This window comes from Catharus ustulatus, chromosome 1 (assembly GCF_009819885.2).
Source record: "Catharus ustulatus isolate bCatUst1 chromosome 1, bCatUst1.pri.v2, whole genome shotgun sequence".
NCBI lineage: Eukaryota > Metazoa > Chordata > Aves > Passeriformes > Turdidae > Catharus > Catharus ustulatus.
In genome coordinates this window covers 69,042,572-69,070,489 of record NC_046221.1, presented here as the reverse complement: position 1 = coordinate 69,070,489, position 27,918 = coordinate 69,042,572, and the positions used below count along the sequence as shown (strand labels likewise).

The 27,918-nt window shown below is 38.2% G+C and overlaps 1 protein-coding gene across 1 annotated transcript in view; it reads right to left on the bottom strand.

The window, feature by feature from the left end:
• Window positions 1–27,918, bottom strand: part of LOC117008430 — a 104,340-nt gene that overhangs the window by 63,624 nt on the left and 12,798 nt on the right. Inside the window, exon 4 of the mRNA XM_033082282.1 lies at window positions 24,194–24,333. Within this exon, the coding sequence (XP_032938173.1) occupies window positions 24,194–24,333 (140 nt within the window). The remainder of the gene's footprint in view (window positions 1–24,193; window positions 24,334–27,918) is intronic.

The following is a 27,918-nucleotide window of genomic DNA, read 5'->3' as shown; positions in this document are numbered from 1 at the left end:
AAGCAGAGTGGCAACAGTGCTAGAGGACAGTGTTGCTCCTTGTAGAGACCTGGCAAAGCTTTGCACATTTCAGCTTTGAGCAGCATCTGACAATGACAAAGCAAAAACGGCAAAAAACCAAATTATTATCATCACAGTTGCAGTTTAGGTAAGCAACTAAAATTTTGCCTATTTCATGCTTAACTACATTTTCAAGAGCTTAGTGGTTTGGCAAAACAGTCTGGAAATCTTACAAGAACAGACTTTGTTAAAATATTCCAGTCTGGTTGCTTCCAGCTCTGGATGGGTACAAACATGAAGTGAGGAAACTCGAGTGCAGCTTTCAGAACTTTTAAGCAGCTCTGGTTTTTATTTCATTCTAGAAAGGAACAAAAGGCAGTAGACAGCCTCTGTTATTCATCCCCATGACATGACTAGGCCAGTCAAGAAGCAAAAGAAAGCATGTAACTCCTCCCCTACTTATTGCCCTCTGACTGCTTTAAATAAATAAGATGACAATTAATGAATGAGAAAAAGGCACAAAACACACAGGGGAGGATGCAAGAGTCAGAGGAGGTATAGATCTTGATAAAAAACAGCACTGTTTGTAAAGCTCTTCACCCAGAAAGTAATGCTGAATGCCCAATCTTGTGCATGAGCAACAAAACAGTGTTTAGGAATAGAGAAGTTTACAGAGTCACATTTAGGCTTATCTCAGTTTAAAAAGAAATTGAAAACTACAGGAAGTAAAATGTCAGACTTAAAATGTCTATAGACATTCAGGAGAATCAAGATTTAGAACTTCTTCTTTATGTTAATAGGAGCATTGTACCCTATCCAGAAAAAAAAGAAAGACTTACATATTTTTAGGTAGCACTTGTGCCTAAGCTAGGAGAGACCCCTGCACCTGATGTGTGGAACTGTTTTCTACCTTGACACAGAAAACCTCCCCAAGGACATTTGCTCTGTCTGGAGGAAAAATGCAATCTTCCTCCTGACCAAATACATATCTACTTCTGAGAGCCACTAAACACTCAAACACCATCTGTGAGCTGTGCATTCATCTGTAACACACCAATTTAGCTGGCAGGCCATTGGGAAACAAGACTCTGAAGTTGCCAAGTTAAAATGGCAATCCAGCATCAGCTGAAACTCCACCAAGCAAGCAGGTGAGACTACCAAAAAACATTGTAGCAGAGAGAGATGAAATGTCAAAATAAAAAAAAAACCTTGTGGAGTGGATTTGGAAAAAAAAAAAAAAAAAAAAAAAGAGGTGGGGAGGGAAAAGCTTTGATCTTTTCCATCCTGTACTTAATTACCAGCAGCAGCATCACAGCATCACGCTAGGAGCATGGGTCTGGAACTGGAGACAAACAGCTACCTTCCTTCAGTGAGAATCAACAGACTTGTGGCTGCTGTGGGCAGAGAAGGCAGAAGACATCCAGCACACCATGATCCTCCATTTCAAAAAGACTTTCTTTCTGAAGGTCTGGCCATACAGCACTGAAACTTCATCTTACATAAACACAGACAAGCCACGAGTCAAAGCCCTTTGACTTCTGTCTGATGTTGGTCACAGCAACAGGATGAAACAAAAACTGAATTCCTGCATGCATTGCTTCCCTTGCCACAATTAAATTGAAAGTATAAGTGCTGGAGTTAGGATGTCAGTTGTTAAACAAAATGCATCATTTAGTTCTTGTGCAGATTTACAGTACTTAAGCACCTTAGGAATAGGTGGGTATGAAGATAGATACAAAGAAAAGTTAATTTATAGGTGTAAGTTTGTGCATAAAAGTCTTCTAAAACCCCATTAGTGTTATTCCAGTCAGATCTCCAGAAGCTTCTGTACTGACCTGACAAAAATGACCTTTTCTTTTTCATAGCAAATTTACAAGGAAGAACTAGGCAGAAAAAAAATATCTGGAGTCTATGGGAACAATGGAACATGTATTTAGACAATTTTTTACATTGGAAATTATTTTTTTTACTCTATATCAATTAGAGCTTTTGATTTTTATTATTTTATACAGCAACATGTCCGTGAACTGAAGTGTTTGACTCAGGAATAGCCTCCGTGAAGAGAATGAAGTATGACATGACCCAGGTAACACCAATTAAAATACAGTTAAAAATGAATCCCTATAGACTTAAACATGGCCAGACAAGGCAATTCATGAAACTGCAACAAAATGTAATACATTAAAAAAAAGAAATCTCACAAACAGAAAATTGCTTGCAATGTTTAGAGTATTTACAAGGCATACATTTTCCAAATATTGCTATAATAATTTTGGAAGAACTCTTCTTCACAACTTGATGAAAGAGAACAATCTCAGGTATGAGCAGATGACTGATGCTATTACACTGCATATTAAAAAAACATTTTTGCTTTAACACAACGTGTTTTCTCAAAGAAGATAATTTATGTTAGGCCAGTTTAATTAAATCTTTAAGAGCCTTAAAAGAAAGGACTTATGTACATGTGCAGAATACTCTAGAACACTATTATATTTAAAACACCATTTACCAGTTATCTTAGAAAAAACATCATTAAACAGTTATCTCAGAAAACTGAGATACTGTACAGATATCTTAAATTCAATTACATTATGAAAACCAGAGTTATAGGAAATGTTAAACTGAAATATTTTTAAAAGATCTTTGTAAACATGACTGAAATTATGGTGGAAATTATCCATACAATTTAGTGAAACAAAATGCATCACGTAATAATGGTATTAACTTTTTTTTCCCAGTTTAATGCTGTGTTATTATATTTGCTGCCTATTTTAGAAAGTAATTTGTGTTGATGGCTCTGGAGAAAAACCAAGCATTAAAGAACTAATTTAATTCCTTCTGAGCTACGTTCAATTCAAAAATACTTCTTTCAGAATGTCCCAGTACTGCAGAATCTGACTAGAAATCCACCTTGAACTATGTGCACTTTGACTAACTCTCTGCCCAAGGCAAAATGATCCTGCATTCAGCAGGGCTTTATCCCGGTCTTCTAAAGGACTTACACAGAATGTACCTGATATAACTGGACCAGAATGTCAACCATGATAAGAAATTATGATCAAGACATGGAGGATACATAATGAGAACCTTATCCATTTTACAGTGGGCTGCTATTGGTGGGGGCGTACCTTTAGGGGGTTGTTTACAGAAATCAGGTCTTCTGCCTTTAAGAAAAAATAGAGAAAGAAAAAGAGAGAAAGAAAAAGAAGGAAAACTGTGTAATTCCTTGTGCAGTGCTCTCCTTCCCACTTGTTATACTGTATGACACAATGGATACTAGCTGTGTTTAAGGTGTTCAGGTAGTGTTATAATAGGCTGCCTGGCTGCCTTTGGAAAGAAATTTCACGAATTTTCCTCCAGTGTGAAGACATAGTTTTATTCCTTTGGTTCCGCAGTACAAAACAGAAATTTAAAAATTGCTACAGCTTGTTTCTCAAAAAATCAATGCATGATTGCTAGCTGCACTGGGAGTTTGAGGGATATCCCCTTATCAGAGGCAATCTCTAGATAACATACTTTCCTCCATAGCCCATAGCTGCATGTAAGACACGGCAAGACAAATGCCAGCTTCCTTTCCTGTTGGTGTCATCTATTGATCCAGTGAAATGCTCTTCATCTGAAACTTCCTTCCCACAGGGGACATTTGCTATGAGAAGCAAAGCTTTCTGCCTGATGCTAAGGAATCCTAAAACTTTCTGCTAATTACTGCAAAGGATCATAGCAACACACATCTCTAAAAACCTTAAAAAACCCCAACAAATCAAGCTCAAATGAGACAGATACCATCCTTTTCCTGTTAGAAATCCTGTTGTTTTTCAATAACAAAAATGCAATATAATAAGCTCATGATGATTTTTCTGTGTGCTTTAGATAAAAATGTGCTCTGGGTCTATGTTTTCCTTTGGGTGCATTTCCTCTCAGACACATTCAGAACTCCTATCCCAGATGTGACTAAGTGACTCCAGCTTGTGCCAGAACACAAAACAGTGTCACCATGAGAAACCACAGTATCAGAGAACAACAAGAAGCAGAGGGGTAAGTAAAGGATGCTGGGGTACTGAAAGGACACTAAGTCTACATAAAAATCCCAGGAAAAAGACCAGCTACATCTGTGCCTCCACAGAGAGAGGAGACAGCATAGTATGCTGACCTAAGACATCAGCAACACAAGAAAAAGCTTTATCGAACTAGAGAGCACAAAATTAAGATGTGGAAAAGACACATTCCTTTAAGAATAAAATCTGACTTGTAAAAATGGATACCTAATCAATATGCATGTGGATCTTTGCAGTTTTGAAGCAGTTTTGATGTGGCAATTCCATCAATTTCATCAGACTAAAAAAAGAAGAACCAAGAGAAGCATTTACAAGAGAAAATAATGAATTATTTCATGGGCACTGGAATATTTTGGACTTGACACCCCCAACCAGAAGATTTGCTCAAGAATAAAGAAAGGGCACAAACTTTAGAGACGTCAATAAGCTTGTTCCTTCATTTCAAATATAAAGTACCACACCACTTATCGTCCCCCATGCAGAATTTCTAAAAAGAAAACATCTAAAAGAGACTCAGTTCTGAGACTTCACCTCATAAAATAAAGATTTTCAGGAACAAGGGAGCTGACTTTCTAGTAGGTTGGGACTGAGTGTTTCTCTCTGTTGAGGCAACCACAGAGGTATTTCCCTTCTACCCTTCTTGGCCAACAGGTTCAGAAATTACCAGGGACAGACAGCCTTACTGCATATACTTTGCCTTCTGAAGATACATGGCTAAGAAATAAACTCCAGTGTTCAGAAGACATTAGATAAAAGCTTCCAAAACAGAAGAATAATGCATTTGGGCAGAACAAAAGACTTGTTATTTTGCTGTCTCTGATAAACAACAGTTGGCATGTATTGAAATTATCATGCAAATTAACTTCTCTGTTTGGTTTGGGCTTTTTTTTCCCCCTGTGTATATTTGTCTGAAAGTGTATTTGTAAATAATACTCTTTGTTGAAAGATTTATTGTTTCTTAAGCACATGGAAAATATTATTTTTAACTTTTTACAAAGATATGATTCTGCTTTTTCTTGGAACCCTCAGATTTTTCATCCAAGAACTCCAAATACCTGAAAGACATACTGCAGTTTTTCAAAGAACCGAGTTCATCCAGACAATAAACACAAGAAACAAATAACCTTCAGGAGTCACCACAGAGGTGATTCTGAATTTAGGCTTTAGTTTCCTCTGCTGAAAGGCTTGATTACTGGGGGAAGAACTGGGGAGACAATCATCCTTAAAGTTTATTTATTTTCTACCTACAATAGAGACAATCACAATCACAACCCTAGAGGACAAAGTCCCACTATCTTTGACCCATGAGGTTTCCCGCTACTGGTCTGAATTCAGACAGGATTTCACTGGCTTAGAGTACATTCTGCTCCTTTGACTCCACGTGGTTCATAAGTTGTTCAAATAGAAGCACCTACAAAATAGTCATATCCATCTCATATGAAAAAAACCTACCCTTGTCAAAACTCAGTGTGACAGACTAACAGTGCTATGGGTCTGATGCTCTTTCCCAAGCCTACAGTTCTTGATTTGATGTTTGCAGCAGGAACCTTATTGCTTCTTCCTTCCTATCTAGAGTTTTTTATTTAATTTATATTAAATGCATTTATATAGTCTTAATTTTGTCCAGCAAAGTAGCCTGCTCACCTTGCTATGAATTCTCATAAGTTTGGTAGCAACATGTGGAGGCAAAAGCCTCAAGAAGTTGGGGGACAGTGAGGGTGAGATTTATAAACATACCAAAAAAATTTATCTGATGAAATGCAGCTAAAACTAGACTAGAAAAAACTAAAGTAGCTAAAAGACTAAACTTACTAGACTAGCTAAAAATAAAGCTAGAACTAGAAAGAGCACTGTGGTTACAGAATACAGATACTCTGAAAACCTCTTCGTCAGTTCAGACAATAATGCTCTCTCAGGTTCTCTGCATTTCATAGCCTCTTTCTCATGCTTAGTATGTAGCTTTAATAATCTTTATTTCCTTAAGGATCAAGTTAAAACCTAGGTGATCCATAATACATTAGAACTTATATTTGCATTAAAATTTTGATTTTCAAATCTAGTATCATGATAGGGATGTTTTAGTTGTGTAGCCTTAACATTTTTTTAAAACACTTTGCTATTTTTAAAATTTTGCTTCTGTTTTAACCTGAAGGCATATTTGTTCAGGTCATATTTGATGTTATTCTTTCAGCTTAAAGACTTCAAATCATCACCAAAAAAAAGAGACAGAAGGTTTTGGTGTTTAGTTGTTGTGTTGTCTGGGGTGTGGGCTTTTTTTCTGCTTGGTAAATAGTTTTTCTTGCTGTGCTTAAGGTTTGAAGGTAAAATTTACAAAGACAATGCTTTTGGACAGTGAACCTTCTGCTACATTTTTAGAAGCACTCAGCAAATTCCAGCAGCAGGGTTCTAGACACAAAAGACAAATACAAACACTCCATGATTTAGACTGGCTTTCTGTTTGTGGGTCATGAGACTCACTGCTGAGCATGTCAGAAGTTGGCTGTGGCATTTAATGAAGGTTGTCAGCAACTTCATAGTTCCCATAGCAAAAGAAAGAGTGTGCTCTGGCTTTGGTTTTGGGGCATGAGTTTTGGGGACCTTTTCCCCCTGTTTTCTTTCAGAGCTTTCATTGGAATCTGGGATTGGAGGTCGTGGATAAACTCAGTTACTGCTAAAGAATCAAATTAAAAGTACAGAACAAGCTGGTGCTTTGAAAAACATTGAATTGCATAGGTTTCCTTTTTTCAGAGACATCATTTAACATTCAAAATAAATATTAAATTTCCCTTCAGTTTGAAAGTTTAGAGTCACTCATGAAATTAGGAACAATAATCATACTCTATTATGCCCTGTCTCGTGTGTCTCGAGAGGGCTGTGGCTTGTCGTAGCATGAAGGAACCTAGAAAAATGATTACTTGCTGCTTCAAACAGAAGATGCATAGCTCAGATGCTCATTAATGAGGCAAAGGAAAATTAATTGACATGTCTAATAGTTCTTTTAATATAGCCTCTAAGCCTTGATGTGTCAATTGTCAAATTACCCCTGGCATACTTTCTTCATCTCAGTGATCTTGTGTCGTGTTTCTAGGAGAGAAAATTGACATTACTTTCCTATGGCTTCTCTCAGCACTTTCTGGCCAAGGATGTTAGACCTCCAGAAAAATGAGATGCATGCAGCCCAGCTGCATTAACCTCTCTTAAGATCTAACCTTGCAGACTGCAGCTTTGTGATGGCTCTGTGTCAATGATGGATCTTTCCCGGGGCATATAGGGGTTAAAAAAAGTACAAGCTTTAAAAAGTCTAAATGTATCAGCCTTTCCACACATCCTTGCCACGCGTGTACACTGCTTTGACTCAGGTTGGAGCTCCTTTCAGTGAGCCAGGACCCTCTCTGCCTCTGCTTCCCCAGCACTGGTCTAGCCTCAGAAAGAGCCTTTACTACCCTACAACAGGCTTTCATGCTTGCTCCAACATAGGCAGTGAAAAAGCATTCCTTTTAGAGCTTCCATTCTTTTCACATTATTATCACCCAATCCAGGCTGGAAAAAAAGCTGTTTCCAATCACTTGCCTGTTAGTCAACTCTCTGCCTGACAGCAAATCCTTTGATCAAGACTGTTATACAGTGTATATTAAGCTCATCTAAATTTATGTAATGGAACATTATAATTGTCACTGCTATTTCATCAGTTGGTGTTTCTGTCCTACATGAAGTTAGGAATAAAAGGAAACAAAGAGAAAGCATATGGGTCGCGTATTGCATCTGCTGCTTGTAGTCCAGGACAAAAATCCATGGGATTCCCAAAATTAGACAGCATCTGAGAACTTCATATTGGCAAATTCTCTGAGCCGTAATTCCAGAAACTGAAGAAATCTTGATTTCACTGTGATTTGTTTGGGGCTGGTGTTTCATAGGCAGATTAAGTGATGTGTTTAAGAAATTAGCTCCTTAGCAGATCAGAGTAATTAATCTACTAATACAGAGCCATGCTGGAAAATGCTGCAGAATGAAAATCACTGTAAAACAGTATATCAGATCTTTATGATTTTGGAAAAAGAAAAGAAAAATCATTAAGATATTTGATTTTTTTCATTCTGTAATAAATAATCTTCACCATTCTGCTTAGGGTACTCATGCCCTTTGGCTTTTTTATAGGAAACACATTTGCACGTGCTGCAGAGCATAAACACACTCAACTCAAAAGTTAAGGAAGTACTAAAGAAGTACTGTCCCACAGAGGTGCAAGTGTGCAGTAAGCCCGAGAGTAACAGATTTCTTGCACATTTGAAGACTATTAGTCCACACACAATAGATTTAGCATGTCTCAGGCACAGAGGAGTCCCTTCTCTTGTGCTGTAGAGCAAGACTGTACAGCCGAATGGATGCATCTGGAATTGCCACATGGGTTGTCAGAGATCCAGACATCTTGAACAAATGTTGGAATGTTCAGCTTTCACCCAGGCCCAAAAGGAAGAATCTGTGAGAAGCCAGGTTCTATGAAGCTGGGTGAGAAATGAACATAAAATTTGGTAACCTTTGTTTGAATGTCTTTCTATTATGTGATAATTTTTGAATAATGCAACCAATTAGCACTAAAAATCCAGGGAATACTATAGCTATCATTGTCCTGGACACTATTGATTTTGACAGACACTGAAACAAGAAAGCAGGGAAAACACAAGAAATGGGCAGAAATGGCAGAGAGGGAGTTTGCAAGTATGAATAAAGATGTGTAGAAACCACCCAAGTGATGCAGGAGTGTGAAGGTCTGGAACATTTTTCCATGATACACATTGTAACAAGAATACAATAAGGATGCTGAGGCACAGTCAGCAAGAATATTTTCCAACATAAAGCAAGCCAATAGTAAGCTGGGGAAATGTCCTTATTGTCCATTTGTTCTTTCATGCAAAATCTAATTATTTTTTTGCTGAGATGTGGGAGTTAACAAGGTAATGGCCAATGCAGACAAAGAAAACCTTACTTCATGCTGTGTGAGACCTCACCTTAACTAATACATGAAAGTCTTTTAGAAGTTTTTAATTGCAGAATAGAGACGCATGAGAAGTAGTTTCCTCTTTTTAAAAAGACTCTGATCCAAAATTGAGATGAAAATGGTGAAAAAGAAAATGTTCATGTATGGATTTTTTGGTTAGTGAAAGGACCTGTTTTGATAATTTAAAGTGGCTTGGAATTATTTTGACCTTTTCAACAGAAAATTAACCCATCTTATACATTAAAATGTGTGTGGGGAAAACCATTTTGAACAAATGTTCTTTTTAAAATAACAAGATGGAATATTTCAAGTGTCCAAACTTTGTTTCAATTATCCTTTCCCACAATTTCATTTTTTGAAAGTCACAGTTTTCCAGTGCAAAGCGCTTTGTCAAGAAACCCTTTCAACCACAGCAGTAATACCACACATTCTTGATTCTTATGGGGTCATATGGTTCCTTCATTTCAGTGGGTAGCTTGAGAAAGGCTGCAAAATACTGGTGTGCCACCCATTCTGGCTCTGCTCTGGCAGGTGTTGCGACAGATCATACAGGGCATGGGATTGCACTCACTGTGAGATATGCAAATTGAAAATACATCATCCATTGTGTGTGATCCAAAGGATCTGGGCACTGAGCTTATGCTGAGACACTGTGCTGTGCTCTGGCTTGGACAGAGGGCCGCCAGAAGCTGTGTGGAAGGACAGGGAAATGCTTGGCAAATCCCTGGCAAAGACAGAGAAGAGCTCTACACTGAGCAAATTACCCCAAGTACGCCACTGAAAGGCACATCCAAGTTTTCACTACACCAATACAGCAGCTAAAAGGTGACTGTGGATCTGTCTAATCAACTAAAAGTGAAGTACTGAAAACCCCGGTCAGTTGTCTTCAGTGGGTTTTGGAAATATTTTACCCACAAATTTTCCTTTTCTCCTTAGTAGCCAATAAGCTGGGACTCATGAAATCACATGCTTGGTATAGAGACTTGAAAATCAACTGGTTAGATCCATTAGAAGCAGAGTGAAATGACACAATGTTGGAAACATCAGCAGGCAGCCTATGAGACCAGCTTGGTTACAAAAGCTCCCACCACCAGTCTATTTAAATTCAGAATGCCAAAGGTAAGGAACACTTGCTGTGAGCTACAGCTACTTGGGCTGTCTCACTGTAAATGTGAACAAATCAGACATATATTGCTTTTCACACTTTCTTTCTGTAAGTAGCACATACTTCCTCTTGTAAACAGTGCAACTAAACTTCAGTTTCTTATCTGACATTACTGCCCTGCTGAAGCCACTTAAAAGCTAAATCACACTGTTGAAGCATTTGATCTGTTTTCATTTTGCTTATTTTCTTCATAAGCACTTGATGCTTTCTATTCTACCACTACTTCTGAAGATTTTAGAATTAATAGTATGCTATCTTTCCAGTGTTGTGTAAGTACTAAAGAAATATATTGCTTTTATTAGAATTATCAATTCTGATATGTCAGTAGTAGGGCAAGCAATGAAAGGCCTCTTCCATGTACAAACCTATTTATTTGACACTTTTCTTGTGTGCATCCTTATCCCTGAATAAAAGCCATCTCTACTGGGTGAAAACACACATTCTTTAGTCTTTTCTTAGATACTTCTAATGAACTGGGGTGAAGGCGTGCTCTGAGTCCAAGGCTCTTACGCTATCCAGACCAGCAGACTCAGACCCAGCAGGAAAGAAGGCAACACTCAGTAAACCTGGTTCATGTGGAGGCTGCAACTTTATTAAATGCAAACCACATTATGGGCTTATTTAAATTAATGGTCACAGTGGGTGCTCAACACCTCTGAAAGACTCTGCACTAGGGCTAGCTATAAAATTTTCCATCGAGACTCCTGTGTGAAGGGGAGCTGAGACTTCTGACTAGCAGAGTTTGCCAGAAAACTACCTTTTTGTGGGAAATTTTTTCTTGATAAAATGTTCAGATTTTGGTGCTGGAAAAATTGAACTTTTTTCCCCCCCAGCAGAATTAGTAACTAGCTGTTCATTTGCACAAGCCCACATTCTGTGTGAGGCATTCTTGCCAGATCCCCTCATTTGAGTACAGCAGAGTCCAATGCACCAAGGTGCAATGCAAGGGCTGACACACCACACGGGACATGGACATGCACACCCTGCCTCTGGAGCCCTGGACTCCAAGGAGTAGGGGCAGACCAGACCTGTGTGACATCTCCTACACCCTCCACCCACTCCAGTTGCACTCAGTGCTCCTCCAAGGAAACCCAGGGGGATGGGGAGGGTAGGAGACCCCCTCATGTCCTACCTTGGCCAAGGGGACCAGAAGGCAGGGGCCACAGAGGGTGTCACAGGACCTGCCTCTGTCACAGTGGACATGCAATCCAGCGACAGCTTGTCTAAACTAAGTCACTTAATTCTTCTGGACTGCGTGTTTCAGCTTTCTTAAAAAGATATTGTTTTCTAGGGGGTGGGGAAATGCCTAAATCTCATTAACAAATTAGAACTGCTAAGACTGGCTAAGGGAAAGAAGGAAGTGGTTGAACAACAACTCATGATGCTTATAAACAGTGAAAACCCCTACAAAATTCTCAGATGAAAACCAAAGGAGACCCTTTTCTGTCTGAAAAACAAGAGCACTGTATTGCAATTGGTTCTTGCAAGAAATAGGAACATCTTAACTGAGTCAATGACAATTTTCTGCATTACTGTAATACTTAAAGTGTCAGTGTTCAAAGATTACTTTCAGCTTATAAAAATTAATTTCAGAGTTTTAAACATCTAAACCAATAAAACTACATGGAGAGAATATTTGTCATTGAAATAAAAATTATCCCAAATATAGTGCTGGAGCAACATTAAAAAAAAAAAAAAAAAAAAAAAAAAAAGAGAAATATTGCTGAGGCAGCAGCAAATAAATAAATATGCAAAGATCATGAAACTATGGCAACTAGAAGTTTCTAATTAGAAACCAAAGATATTAAAGTAAAGAAGTACATAAATTGGCACATTGACCAGTGCCAAAAGCAGATATATTTATACACAAATACTTATAAATATATCAATCTATATTTATGCTTTCACATTTTGTATAACCCCCAATTTTGTATGTGTAAAAGAAAAATATATTGAGAATGATCTGGGATCACTTTAAAAAAAAGTCTTTTGTGTTGAAGTATTTTATTTTCCTATTTCCATTCATTTACAATGACAAGATAATGATTCACAGAATCACTGATAAACAGCAACTGTGTCCTTTTTTATTTGCTTCCTAACACTCCTGGAAAGCTTTATAGTAAACAGTTTAGAAGATAATGAAAGGTAAAACTTCCATCTGAAAAGGTTTGATTCAACAAAATTATTGGGACAATCACTTAGGTTAAGTGTTTAGCCCAGGGGGCAGTATAAAATTTCATCAAAATTCAAACCATGCATAAATGATCTCAAACTGCAGTGTCTATTTATACCACACAACATGTTAGTCACATTTTTCACTGAAGATTGAAAGTAATGATGAAGCAACTGATAAGGATGAAAGACTGAATATGTGCTATGCCACCCATGTATAATTCAGTTAGTGGCAAACATGGATTAGAAAGTATCCTGCAACAGCATGTGTTTTCCAACTGTCTTAAAAACTGTGAACTACTAACAAGGGAAAGGGGAAAGCATTGAAACCAAAAATATTTCATACACACAAATTAGGCAGGTAAAGAAGGGAAAGTTATTAAGTGGGTCAGAGATTCAAAGACAATGAGAAATGCAAATATGGATCAAAAGAATACTACTATTTTATAGTTTTTAGGTTTTGTGTTTCCTTAAAAAAAAAAAAAAAAAAAAAAAAAAGCCCCACTTCTTCTTACCCAGAGAAAAAAGTAGCACCATTGAAAACGGGAAAGCTGAAATCCTGAAATCTTCAAATTTTGGTGAGTAAAATATAAAGAAAACTTCAGTGGAAAATCTCCATTTAGAGTGCAAAATACTGTCCTCAACCCTCAGGGGAAAAAATCACAGTGGGAGTAAAGTTTACAGTCCTTTTTCCAGTTAAAAGTTTTGATTTGGTAATTTTGGTAGAAGTTTTGAGTTAAAGATTAAAGAAAGAAAGATTTTTCATTTTAATCCTAAACAAAGACAGAATCTTTAGTTGATTACAGTCAGTGAAATAGAAATAACAGTTATGGTACATGATGTTATTTATCAGCTGATTATGGATCACTCTATTAGATTGTGTCAGCTATACTCAGACACCTACTGCAGATTTTATCTGAGCTATTAGAATCAGACCCATGCAATAACACTGACCTTCAGCTGAAGTTCTGTGGTTGCTAATTCCTTGTTTTGTCATTCTGTAAGCATCTAAGGCACTGGTCGAACTAATAAAATTGTCAAGTCATGCTTCAGAGAGATTGCACTGTAGCACTGAAACTGCACAGTGGAGGATTAAACACAAACCTAAGCTGAAAGCCGTGTATAGGGGCTGTGTTTTTGTACAGCAGCGTGTTGGTCTCAGTACATTCAGGGTATCACCACTTCAAACAGAGCTAGATGGTAATGATTTGTACCTGCCTTTTTGGGGAGGATGGGTTTAGAGGAAAAACTTCACAGATATCCTGAAGAGCTATCTCTGAGTAAAAGTCATGGGTTATGCTGCACATGGAAGTAGTGGCATGGGGAGATGAGAGCTGATTATCTGTGGTAGTAGGGTAACACCAGCAGAAGAGACGCCACTGAAAAGTGGAGGGAGGCTAAGTGGTAGAGGGCCTTACAAATGACTGGGAAAGATTATAATATGACAGATGCCTCCAATGATAGCTAATTTAAATGCCATTAGGTGCATTATATTTCACATGCAGACAGTCTACAGGGTGATGGAAAGTGTTACAGCAGGTTAGCATGAAAGTTTATGCTTCAGTCAAAGCAAACTGTTATTACTTCACTGGCAATGGCACTTCAACAACTTACCTCAGCTGAGGATCTGCCCCTCTGTGCTCCTGAAGCATTTGCTGTCTAGCAACACACTTAGAGCAGATGCTAAAGGTGAGGGAACTTTAGCAAGTTTCTGCTGACTCATTGCCCCCAAAAGAGAAATTACAACAAAGTTAATGAAAGTTCAAAGCCTTGTACAGTATTTTTAGATTATTTTTCTATTCTACACTTTCTGATTTTTTTCCAAGTGGGTAACATTAAACAAAACATTTTTCCCAATCCGCACTTTTACATGTCTTACATTTAGTGTATTGTTGCTATTATTCCAATGAAATCTAGGAAAATGGCAGAATGAAGCCTGGAGTTATGTTATTTTGAACTGATTTCCCTGTAATGTTAGTAAACAGTTTGATGCATCATGTCACTAGTAGCACTATTCTCTCTTGTCTTCCCCCATTTAATGAAAATCTGTGAAATAAATGCTACAAGGCAGTACTGCTGGCATGACAAATTCCAAGCCAATAAGTCTTGCAGTTGCCAAGATGTAAGCTCTGAAACTTGGCATTTGGCATTCAGAACTAGATAACCTTACTATAGTAACTACATTCACTGTATCTACAAGAGGGATGAATAAATCAACAATAATTGAACTACTAAAAGTGTCTAATTTCCAGAGTAGTGCTTCAAGCAACAACTGAAATTAAAAAACTGTTAAAACACAGCTACATACCATACAATCTTGTCATGAATGCACTGAAGCAAAGGTTAACAAAAAAGAATGAATATGCATTCTTTGCTAAAAGTAGCGTTCCTTGATCTACAGTAGTGATGAACTGTATAAATGTCAGGTCCCATCCAAGTCCCACAGAGCCTGGCATTCCCAGTAGCAAGAATTTTTTATTGTCCCTGTAACATTACTCAAAGCAGGGAAAAGGCTATTCCTGCTGCATGTGGAATGCAGTCCCTATTCTTGAAGCTTGGCACTGTTTCCAAAGTTAGCAATGATCATAAACCCTTGAAATATTGCTGGTATCTCCAGGGCCTGATCCAAAGCCCAGTGAAGGCAAATGGGAAAATTCCACATGGCCACAGTTTTGTGTGGGCCAGGCTTAAAATATTACTTCTCTTGTCACTTGATTTCATAGTTCAGAATTTCTCACGTTGTCCAAGTCATATCCCATTTAATTCGCCACCCACTCATCTTTTCGAGAGATGAACTGGGGTGAAGGCATGTTAATTTTTATTAGAAAAATGCAGGTCTGAAAATCTTTAGGAAAATAACTAGCACAGTGGGTTACACGGATTCAGTGTTTTAGAGAAACAGGATTGTCTCATAAACAGAGTTTTTAATGTAACACGTTTCCACATTAATACACAGGAGACAATCTACCACTGGGACACCAGCCTGCTGTACGCCTCTTTGAAAACTGTCTCCTAGAATTAATTCAGACTGATTAGCATAGCATGGATGCCTTCACCTGGGGAACTAACTAAAAATAATAGCCAATTTACAAATGAACTAGAGTAGGCTTTTTAATCTCCCATGACTCCACAGATCGGTGGCAGTACACTACGGAGTCACATCTCTGTGACTGCCACACAGCTGGCGTTAAGTTTTTGGGGATACACAATCAAAAGGAATTGCTGGAAGGCACTGAGATGCTGGGTGCAGTCACTCCTTGGGCCACTGTTTGGGCAGTCCTGCTATAATCATAGTATCAGTCTCAGGGACTGATTAAAAATACCAAGGAAGCATATTTCCATCTAAAGCCACTAGAAGACAATTTAATTTTTGGGATCAGTGGCTGACTTTCTTTTGGGACCTCAAATCTGGAAATCCAGTGTTTATTCAGTGTTAACCTTCAGGAAAAAAAAATAAGCATTGTGGGTTTTAAACCTTTAATTTATCATATCAGGTTATTTTCTGAAAGGTGAGGCATGAGAAAGACACTCCCACTGTGGAGATGCTGGTTCTAATAACTATATCAAGGAAAACTGGAAAGTCTTTTTATGTGCTTATGCATATAAGGCATGTGCAGATCGGGAAGAATTTCTCCAGATGCACTATGCAGGATAGGGAAATGTGTGATAAACCAGACTGAATACATATCTTTCACCTTCTGACATTTTGTAGGTCAAACTCTTGTAACCCTGTACCTTACATCAGATGTATGTATTTTAAGCCAGAGAAAGAAAGCCATATTCTGGGAGTCATGAGAATCCTTTAGTTCCTCAAAATTCCTGGCACATCTAAGGCTAAATTGAATATTTGTGGTATGAACATACATCCAAGTGTCTTTTAGAAGATGAGGATCATGATACAATGTTTTGAAATGGAAATTATTCCAACTTTGAAATATTATAACTTACAAGCAACCAAAGATGCTGAAAGACCCCTGTATTTAACCAAAATGCAAGGCAAATAAAAAGAGTCATCCTGCATAAAATGATACACATAATGGTTAAGGGTGGCATTGTTTCCTCTACATAAAGCAAGCTTCAAAGGGAAAAGTAATTTTTGGATTAATGGGCAAACAATGCAGAACAAATTACATTAGTAGTTAGTTAAAAGCTCTGTAAAATAGCTTGCCCTCTATTTCCGAGTAATGGGACTGATGAAGGAATGGGATTTATTTTTTTTTTCCATCCCCAACTCTCTTCCCCTGCAGTGATTTAAACTGGAGAATTAACAGCCAGGAAGAGCATCTCTTCACATTGCAAGAGAGACATAGCCTTCAGTACAGCTGCAAGAAAGAATAGCTGAACCAGGAATTTGACCACGGTTAATTCCATAAAACAGTCTGGTGTGTTTTCAGTCATTAGCCTTCAGCAGATACCTAAACCAAAAACTGGGATAGATATAGATGCCAGCCTGAAAATCTTATGAAGACAAAGTACACTAGAAGGTTACCGAGTTGTTTAAAAACTGAGATCAAGACAGTGATTCGCACCATCATAAGAATGCAACATGACGACTGCAAATTCCTCACTGGCTGGACTGCCTCTTAAATCAAAGGGCAGACAGGCTGCATTTTATTCAGAATTTTGTAACCAGATTCCCAAACCTGGCAGTTTGGTTTGAATGTTCAGATCCAAGGCCAGGCAAATGGCAGATCCTCTCTGTGCTCTCCTATTCACCGTCTTCATTTACACCCTGCCCAAATCCGACTTTGCCAGAGAAGGAGATGCTGTATTCTACCTAAAGAATGACAAAATAGAAATATTGGTTCCACTAGGTGACTGAGGAGGAGCATTTTGACTGTCATCCACAGTTTTATCATGACCTCTGAAACAGGAAACAAGAGTCACAGTTAACAAGGCCCACATTTGCCCAAACTGTCCTGCTCTTTTCAGCTTCACCACGACAGCTTCTTGTTACCACCCTTTGTGAAGCATCTCAGTTTTTACTGAAAACCTGTAAAAACAGAGACCCTGCTAACTTCTCTGGTTGTTTTGTCACACATCACTGTATATTTAATAATAATTATGCCTCTGCAGAGGTATTTTATTCTGATAAAATCAGAACTATCCCACCAGGATCTTCAGCTACTTATTCATTTTGCTACAGGCTACAACAGAAAGAGTTAGAGAATTTACTGAAATAACAAAGTCATTTTACATACATATGGTCTATGCTTCTGTGCTACAGCAGTGACAGATAAAAAGCAGCAATCTATCATATTTTTCTCTCCACACTGTACTCAATAGGATCCAAAGTGTGGCACCCATTTTGCTACTAATGCACATGTATAACTCCCACTTATTTACTGTAGTGCCCTGAAGATGTGACAGTTAGCTATGTAATGCACTTATTATTTTTATTCATTCTATTCATTAGAGATGACCATGTATGGCACACTTATAGCTTTGCTTTTCTCCACTAGTCATCAGTAATGTCATCTTTTCTAGCTCATGAAAACAAAATGTTTATTAAATGACAAACAACAACCACATCTCTCTCAACTCCACGTTTCACAGCCAGTTTTCCAAGTCTTGTACTACGCTATGAGTCTGAACAAACCAGAGGGCAATTCAGCTAAGTCAGAAAGTGCTTTTGTGCTGAGCAGGAAGCCAAGCTGAATCGTGTGAAATGCCTGTGAGGGAAGAAAAGCTGGCAGCGCTCTCTTGAAGATATTTTGTCTGCACTCATAGCAAAGGCTCCAACAACTTTGTGAGCCCACATTTCTCTGCAACTGGAGACTCACATTCCCTATATTTAAGAAGAGAAATTAGCAATTTATTGTCAAAGAGCTGCATGGTAGTCATACCCAGTTTTGCCTTGACTATTACCAAATTTGAACCATGTTCTTTCACTTTTACCAGATAAGAATTCTCTAAGATGGAGGAAGAGAGCAGAAAGAGCATTTTGGTGAGGAATTATAAACATTCAATCCTGGAGAGGTCTAGGACAAACTGTGAGCTGCTCCAGCAATGGGGAGCACTTCCCCTGCTCTTTCAGCTCCATTACTCATAATTGTATGTCAATCACACAATTCCCTTGACAAGATCTCCAGGAAAACTTTGGATCTGTGCTGAAGTTGCTCCATGACTAAACTCACTCCTCCTTTCTGCTCAAGTACATTAAAGCCAACAGAAAAGTAAAAAGAGAACACAAACCAAACAGACAAACATCTCCCTAGTAATTGTGACTGATCAGTCACTGACAACTCTCAAATGACACTCTCAACTAATTCTTTGTATCACTAATTTCTCTTCTCTCTTGCTAGAGGCCAGCTCTCAGCTGGTGGAGTTCTGCAGCTCTGGAACCTGCAGGAGGAAGAACATTGGCTGCCAACTCCTTCAATCATCCTGAACATATAAATAAGACTAAGCAGAATTGCACCAAAGTCCATAGGCAACTGCAAGAGTGAATGTTTCCCGTCACCATTACAATATCAAATCCTGGCAAAATTGAGAATGTGTATGCATATTAGAGGGCTTTGCAAAATACTCCCAGAGAAAACCGTTCTTAGCAAAGACTCATGTTTCATGTATTTTCAATCCTCAAAAGTTTGTTTCCTATCTTTTTTTCCTCAGTAGTTTAGATTAATATTTAAATAATGTTGTTGGGTTTTTAAAATTTCAAATTATTTTCCAAATATTTTATTTCTCATTCAATCTTCACTGGCAAAATTTTACCACAATACAGCAGAACAGGGAAATAATTCTTTCATTGCACAAGAAAGAAAAGAAATAAAATCTCTGAGTGATTGCAGTTCATTGGAATTTGCCCAAATATTAATTGAATTATATAATAAAAGAAGAAACTGACAGCTTCAGAAAAATAAGAGACCATAGGAAAGATGCCATTGTTTTATTTAATGATTTGTCCATAGAATAATTTTCCAAAAAGTTAAATTTGTCTGTAGCAGAAAAATCTCCCATGAAACTAAAACTAAAGCAAAAACTCCACAGAAATATGTACTGGTCTGCTGTAAAAATTAAATCCTCAAAGATTTGAGAACATGCACCAAAACAAACACCATCTAATACCTGAATATGTTAAAAAACCAAACCAAAAAAAAACCCATTACTTGTGTCCTGCTGAGACTTGTCTGCAAACAAAAGTCCCACAAAGACTTCAGAATCAGGGAATTGTGGTCACACAACTAAAGCCTAAGCACTTTTAAGAATAACGTGTGAAAGATTTGAAAGCATTCAAAGAAAACAGTGGGACTTCTGATTTCTCCTAAGAGTTCAAGCTTGGCCTGCCTTTAATTACATTTCAAAATGGAATTAGAAACAATGAAACAGGGTTTGGGTGGACTATCAGAAGTTACAGAGAAATTTTTGAAAGATGAGCACTTTTTAAAGCAAGCAATAAAGGGTTATTCTGCTTTTCACAGAGGAAGTTGAATGTCCGCTCTTAATGGCAGCATTTTATATATAGTGATGAAACAGATCCTACTAGGACAGCTATAAAAAACTGGTAAAATCTGACCTTTGATTTTAGGTAAATGTTACATATTTGAATAAAAGGTTGCATTTATAGGCAGCCACAGATTTTTTTTTTTTTAAACGAAATCTTTAGAAAAGCTCAAGAGACAATCCAGGGCAATTTTTAACAGGGAACACTAATTTGAACAAATTCAAAATACTCAGGCAAGGATCTTCCTGTAATGTAGGATTCATCACCCTCTTACCTTGGTAAATATTCAATCTGTTCTGTTTGTATGACATAAACAACAAGCAGTTTCATAGGAATGAGGCAAACCATATGTGAAGGTGTTTTAGAAAGCACAACAGGGAATACACCAAGCAAAGAAGCATCTGCATTTATTTCAATGTCAAATCACATGTGTATTATAAAGGGAAATTTTATTGTCTTTATATAAAAAAACAAGTTTACTCTACTGTGTTCTTTACAGTTAACTCTTCCTACCCCTCAGTATCCTCCTCAATTTGTTAAAAAAAAAATTAATAAAAATCATAAAGTCTAGGTGCAGAGGCAGGGTTGTAAAGGGGTCTTCACCCTTGTTCACCCTACCCAGGTTGTCACATGCTGCCAAGAACCTGTTTTATCCTCACCATTCCCTTGCTGCCTCTCTTGAGCATCTGTTCCTGACGGGTGCAAGTGAGAACCAAAGCCTGATCCAAAGCACTGGATTCCCGAAATGCAAGAATATGACTCCAGATAGGATTTACCAGCTTGTCTCCTGCATCAGGATGCTGTCTGGTCCTGCACTGGTGCTGCACTGACCAGCCTGCAAGCGAGCCACTGTGGGCAGCACATGGCACTGCTGCATGGGGCGCTGGGTGCTCCCCCACAAAAGGCAGTGCCCTACAATTAATTGGTTTTATAGAAGCTGGCCAGAGTCAGCTTAACACATTTGGAGTTGAGGAGAAAATATTTCAAAGCAGCATTTAGCCTGGGTAGGAGCTACAGGCATGCTGTTAAAAAGCTAATTGCATGGAGACAAAAGATGATCGTTACTTTTATATTAGTGTGTAATATTAACCCTTGAGAGCTGTGTTTGATGATATTTTGTTGGCAAATGAAACTACTAGTTTTTATATTTAAACTCAAGCCTGAAGATTCCTGGTTACAGAAAGTATATATGTCATTATCTTTTTTTTTTTGTATTAAGACAAATAAAGGTTTTTGAAATCTGGGGTCTTTCACACATCTCCTCTTGAACTTTGCATAAAAAGCAATGTTAAAGCACGGAAGTGTTGAAATTATTACTCACATCTGGTTTTTTTATACATGTTCAGGAAATCTGGCTTTATAGTGACAAATAGTCATGAGGAACATTTTTTTCCTCAAATTTTACTTGTTTTGGGCAACAGAAGAAGAGAGCTAGAGATCTTCTGACAGCAGGTTTTGGGCCGCAAGGTCAAAATTCCTCCAAACTTTTTTCCTTTTCTCTCAAGGTTACAGATCTCACCCGCATTATTCAGACAATAGTCACAAATAATATCAATGTTCTGCTGCAGATTACACATGCTTTTAGCTCCAGGAACACAAGTCTCCGAGAAGGGAGGTTCTGTGGTTCAAGGCAAAGGTCCTGGGGTGGCTCTCCAGGAAGGTCAGCAAAGCACTCAGTGAGTATCTGGCATCTACTAGGCTCTGACTGCAGCTGACCACCTCAGTAGCATGGATGGCCCTGCCATATGAGACCAAATTTGCCCTCTTCAGCCTCACCTCATCATTTGGACTCATCCCCCTCACCCTCAACTCACTGGACCCAAGGAAAAGCCTGCTGCTCTGAGCAAGGCTGTACGTGGGCACAGTGGGAAAGGCACTCGTGTAGGCTGCGACATCCAAGCTGAAGCCTGTGGGCTTCTGCAGCCAAAATGATCTGTTTATTACATGTGTGCATAATGCCCACTGTAAGGAGGTTTGACTATGGCCTACGGATGTGAGACACCACTGTCAAATTAATATGAATGGAAAAGGACAAGCATGCTATAGCAATGGAAGCAAAAAAAAATCACAATTATCAGAAAAATATTTGTGATCACAAAAGAGTATCTTGTTTGTACTCACCAATCTCCCCTTTGGCAAGCCTTAAAAGAGAAGAAAATACGAGAGAAGGAAAAGAAGAGAGAAAAAAGTCATGGGGAGAGGCAGGGAGTTGGGGGGGAAGAGAGAGACTGAGACAGTGGATACTTTTAACTTGTCACTGTACAACACTAGCTTTTAATTAATACAGAGTATGCACAACTTTGAAGACTGTTGGCTGTGCAGTACTTTATGATAAATACATTTTATGAGATTTTGTTTTTAAAGAGGATTTTGTAAAATAGCCTAGCCCAATAAATGATTTACCAGCTGCAATAAAAGATCAAGGAAATTGCTCAGATTGCATCTTGGAGCATCTAAAACTCTGAAGTTTATGGAGATCTAAGCTGCCCCCAGATCTACAGTGCTATTAAAAATTTTTGTAGTAGCTAATTATCTTGCATTGCATTTTTTAAAAGGTAGCAATTGTAGTAGAGAGGAAGGTCTGGAAACAGACAAAGAGGAATTGATGCCCTTTGATGGAGAAAGTAGGAGAGAAGGAAAGGAGGAGACAGACAGAAGCAAGTAAAAATTGAAACATCATGATGCTGTAGTAACAAATGGAATTAACAACTCAAAAGGTACCAGATTCCTGAGTAAATTGCCTGAATTAACTCAATATTTTTAAAATAGATTATTAATACATTATTATATTATTATACATTCTTTACACAGCATGCTATGTGCAATACCTGACTTGACCAAGAGTAAAGCTGTGGAGTTCAAAGCCTGGGACCAGGCTGAAAAGGGTGGAGCCCCTTTCCCCACACTTTTAAGACGAACAACTTTGAGAAGAATAAAGGATCAATGCTGCTGACTATAAAGACAGACAGAACCATACAATGGTTTGGGTTAGGAGGGCAGCCTAAAAGTCATCTGGTTCCAAACTCTTTGCCATGGGTAGGGACACCTTCCACCAGACCAGGTGGTCCCGGGCTCCATCCAACCTGGCCTTGAACACTTCCAGGGATGGGCATATGCAATCAAATATTAATTCTATCACTGTAAGCTCTGCAGGACACAGAAGAGAGAAAGTGAAGTTCACCACTACAGAAAAGCAAGCACCTTGAGACAGATAATTGATGATAATTTGGTTAATTTAATTTGAAAATTGAGGTAGGTAAAATGAAACAAAGCTGGCAAGGATATTTGGATGAGCACTGCTACTCTAAAACCTATTCTTATATTATGGTCAGGATGGGGGAGTCCTTAATTGTTCAAAATAACCATAATTAATCCAGCAGAATTATTAGCTTAATTATAACAGTGTGTGTTATTCTTCTGCCTGATTTTTGCCTTTTCCAGTACTCAGGGTTAATCACCTCTAGGGCTGAGTTCAGATTACCACAGTGAAAATGCACTTTGTGTCTGTAAGGTCTTTACGTGACTTCCTGCCAATTTTAAAGGCACCAAGGCAAATGAGAGCAGGGCATAGACAGCACTAGAGATGTCAACGGCTGCTTGGTTTGCCTGTGAGATAATCCTGTCTCATGTTTTCATAGGGATGCAATTTAAAAATATATTTTCACAGACATACACCCTATTATGATGTTTGTTTTCTGGATGCTTTATTTGAAACACTAGGGGCTGATTTGGAGAAGATCATGGGTTCCAGAAATGTACATTACAGCTGGGTTTTGAATATTCAAAGCACAGTAGGGAGCTATACGAAAGATTATCAGATCATTTCATTTAGTAAAGGATTGGGTCTTCATTGTTTTTTACTAATTACGAATATCTGTCCAACTTTTGCAATTACCTAAAAGATTAAATTCCAGGAAATATAATTATAAGTAAATGAAAAGATTTCATTTTGACATAGCCTTTTAATTTTCCTCTATGTATTCATTTTAAGTCATTCCCCATATGTGAATTTTATAACAGTAATAATATTTAAAGTAACATCCAAAAAAGGTAGTGCATTGCTCCTAAAATGCTGAGATTATTCTGGAAATCTTTTTGCCTTTATTCCCCTGACAAAGTTTCTCAAAACAATGCAGCAATGTCAAAATTGCATTCTCAGACAAAAAGCACTTCCAATATTTTAAATTCAAACTAATTCATAAATAATACTAAGAAGTCCAAGAAAATTCCATGGGTTTTGTGGGGTTTTGGGTTTTTTTAGTCCAATAACTTTTATCTAAAGGTAGATGCCTCTGTAATTCACATATAGCAAGGCAAACTTTCCAGTTGTGAAACTGTTTGATGCTGAGACAACCTACCACACAGAAAACGTATATTTCTCCAACTCTTCCAAATAAAAATTGCTCTCTGAAGATGTTTTCCCTTCTTTTTGGCTTGCATTGTTCTTGGGACCTGATTTTTCTTCATGACGTTGGTCAGGTGGGTTATTCCAGCTGACCTTTAAATGAAAATAAGAAACAAGTTACAATACTAAGGTGATTAGCTGGACACAGCTAACAAAGTAAGAGGTGCCACTCTTTCTGTTTTGAATTCTTGCTCTGTTTTCACTCTATAACAAATATGGGAAACAGCAGTGGCAATGTTGCTTTGAATATGTATTCAAAACACTTTGAATAGCCTATTTCAATTGGAAGGGACCTAGAACAAATATCTGTGGTCCAGCTCAGGGCTGACCAAAAGTTAAAGCATGCTGTTTACGACACTGTTCAAATGCCTCTTAAACACTGACAGGCTGGGGGCATCCACCACCTCCCTAGGAAGCTTGTTCCAGGCTTTTGGCCACCATCTGAGTAAGGAATTGCTTCCTGCTGTCCACTCTGAACCTCCCCTGGTACATCTTTGAAACATTCACAGGTGTCCTATCACTGGACACAAGCGAGAAAACCTCAGCACTTCCCTTTCCACCTTCCCTCCCCAGGAAGCTGTAGAGAACAAAAAGGTTCCCCTGAGCCTGCTTTTCTCCAAGCTAGACAAGTCCTCAGCCACTCCTGCCTCCTGACAATTTTAGAAGGTTGAAAAGCCCCCTATTTTCACCTCCTATGGACACATCCAAGCACCTTTTCAACCTTCTAAAATCTTGGGGCCTGGAGCCGCACACTGAATATTTTCCCATTAATTGATTTATGCTCCTATAAGGCTGTGAAAGCCCTCTCAAGGAGGTGCAAGCTCATGGTGACACCAGCAGTCAGCCAGTCTTCCTCCATGCGCTGGCTTTTTCCGGTGCTGCATACCACACTGTCAGTGCAAAAATCTGGACATGTGCATAGTAAGCCATATGGAGGGAGCTGATGTGGGAATTGAATTAGTACTGTTTAGCTTTCTCTTTTTTCGTTTTCTAAGTGGGTTAGCTCTCAGCTGGACCCATTGTGATCCAGGCCACCCTGCCCCAGTTGCCAGCACAAAGGACAGTACCGCATCATTCAGTGCTGGTGCCAGTTTATGCTCATTTAAATTACTCTTTGAGCTACAGTGTAGAGGATCCTGATCTGTACCCATTCCTGAAATAACACCTTTGCATGCACAGGGTCTGATTCCACACTGGCATCACCTCTGCCAGATTCCCTGGATGTTTGGCTTTACTGCCCCTGGATGGAAAATCAAACATCACTTCCACCAAGAGACACGATGAGGTCATAATTTACCAGAAAAAAAACTGCAGGTGACTTCCATGATGATATCTATTAATACCTTCCCAGGCACAACACCAAACTCAGCAAAGGCTTTGCTGACATTTAGTGAACAAGTCCAGACAGGACAAGGGGATGGATGCATTGTTGTAGTCACGTCACTTTACACTTTGCTAATTACGAAAACTACAGGCTTTTTGTTCGTTTTAGTTTTTCTGTTTGTTTTGGGGGATTTTTTGGTTGTTTCGTTTTGTTTTTACTCCGTAAACTATTTTGTTTTAAAAGGTGAATTTGTGTTCTGAATCTTGGGTTAGATAGATTCACAATTTGAATATCAGCCACAGGACTGCCCAGCTGTATTCTCTAGAAGTCAAGGTTTCAGAAAGGGTAGTGTGTGCAAAGTACCCTGTTTCACTGACACTGTCTTCATTAAACTATTCCTGTGCAAAGTAGATGTAAAGAGATTATTTAAGACATAAATCCCAAAGGTGTTAAAGAGTATAATGCGTTAATTTCTCTGAGACTGTGTTTGCTCTTGTCTGAGCCACAAAAAGCAGAAACTAAGCATGAGGTTGGCATAATAACCACAGAATATGTTTTACTTCTCTCAGAAATCACTGGCTGTGAGCATTCTCTTTTTTATTGCTACCATTCAATATCTTAGTACATGCAGTGGTTTGTACACCCATTGCGACAAAAGCTGAATTGTTGGCAATGCCCATGACGCAGAATACACTTGGTGAGAGACCATTTGCTACTCTTTAGCATACATTAATTTGGGGGTAGGGAGGGCAAGACAGAGAAATGTATGTTCCCCAAAAATTTGAGGTCAGACTGAAAGATCTTTCTCATCCCTTCTGTTATTAAAATAAAATAAAATAAAATAAAATAAAATAAAATAAAATAAAATAAACAAAATAAAATATCTATTTACAAAAAGAAAAGGGACTGCTGAGGAGAATAAACCACTACACGAACTTGTGTCATCTTACTTAAGTCTGTTAATTACATTAGTTTGCCATTGTTTCCTAGATACAATTGTTAGGTAAAATTATTTTAGAAGATGCTATGCAGAGATACAGTTAGGCCCAAATTATATAAATCAGGACAAATGCCTAAATCTTGAACATGCTAAAACAAGGCTCTCTCTGAACATTAGAATTCAGTCATCCCATTAAAAATGAGGGGCTCTCACAACTTCTGAAAGGAGATTTCACATACTCACATTTCTTTTGTGCAGAAGGATTCTCGTAAGAGGCTCAGTTCAGGAATCTATTCAAACATGTCAATAACTGTAAGCTTGTGAGTCATGCCAGTGAGACCAAAGGGACTAGACATGTTGAATTACCCATGGGTTTACGCACCTCACTGAAACCAGGTCACTTTAATGTGGCTTTGAGAGCCACCCACAACTGAGGTTCCTATAAGACCATGGCATTTTGTTCAAAGGCACTGTGCTATTATGGGATTGTAGGAAATGAATTTCACTCTGCCACTCCCATGGGTTGGGCTGGGTTACGTTGCCCATTACACCCACTCCATCAGTCCTCAAATCGTCCCTCCTCTAGTTATAAATCTAAACACACAAACACACATCTCAATCTGCAGCTAAATTTATATGAAACTCTGTTTTCTTCAAGTTATCCTTGTCTCCCCAAAGAAATAAATCACTTGGAAGCTAAGACATTGAAAAGCAAGGGAATATCCAGCTGGCCAATCCGGTTTTGCTCAGAAATGTCGACCACCACTCTACTGAAGTTAAAAGTTGCAATTATGATCCCCAGTCATTGAGTATTTGTGTTACACTATACAAAATTTGGGGTACTCTAGGTACCGTGGTGATTTTTTCCTATGGGAAATTTAAAGCATTAAAAATGTTTCAGAGTGTATCTAGAGCAGGGTGAGACAAATTACCAGAATGATTAATTTGAATGTTCATGTTTGCAGTTCATTCACTGCAACCATACTGATTTCAGGATAGAAATGGAGCAACACTTACTGAGAAAAAATTGCAACTATCATTGGAAAATACCTAATTTAATAATATAGTGCAGGGAGAAGCAATTTTCAGGAATACAAAGTCTTCTTTGTGTTTTAGTTCTCAGGATTTACATTAAATCTGAGAGTTTCAATAACATCTCACCCTGAAAGTGTTATCATGTTTCAGATAAAATTCCATGGTAACTTGCACTGAGGACACAATATTTGCTCACCAATTAATGATGTCCTTGGCAAGGATACTACAAATATATCCACTAAAATTTTCTGAGGATCTTCTGCAAAAGTACGTGAGAGCTTGAAGCTTATAGATGCATACAGAACCTATCTCGTGTTTACATATTACTGAAATAATATCCTGCAGCTCGATCAAGCTTCTGTTGTTTGATTTCTTGGTG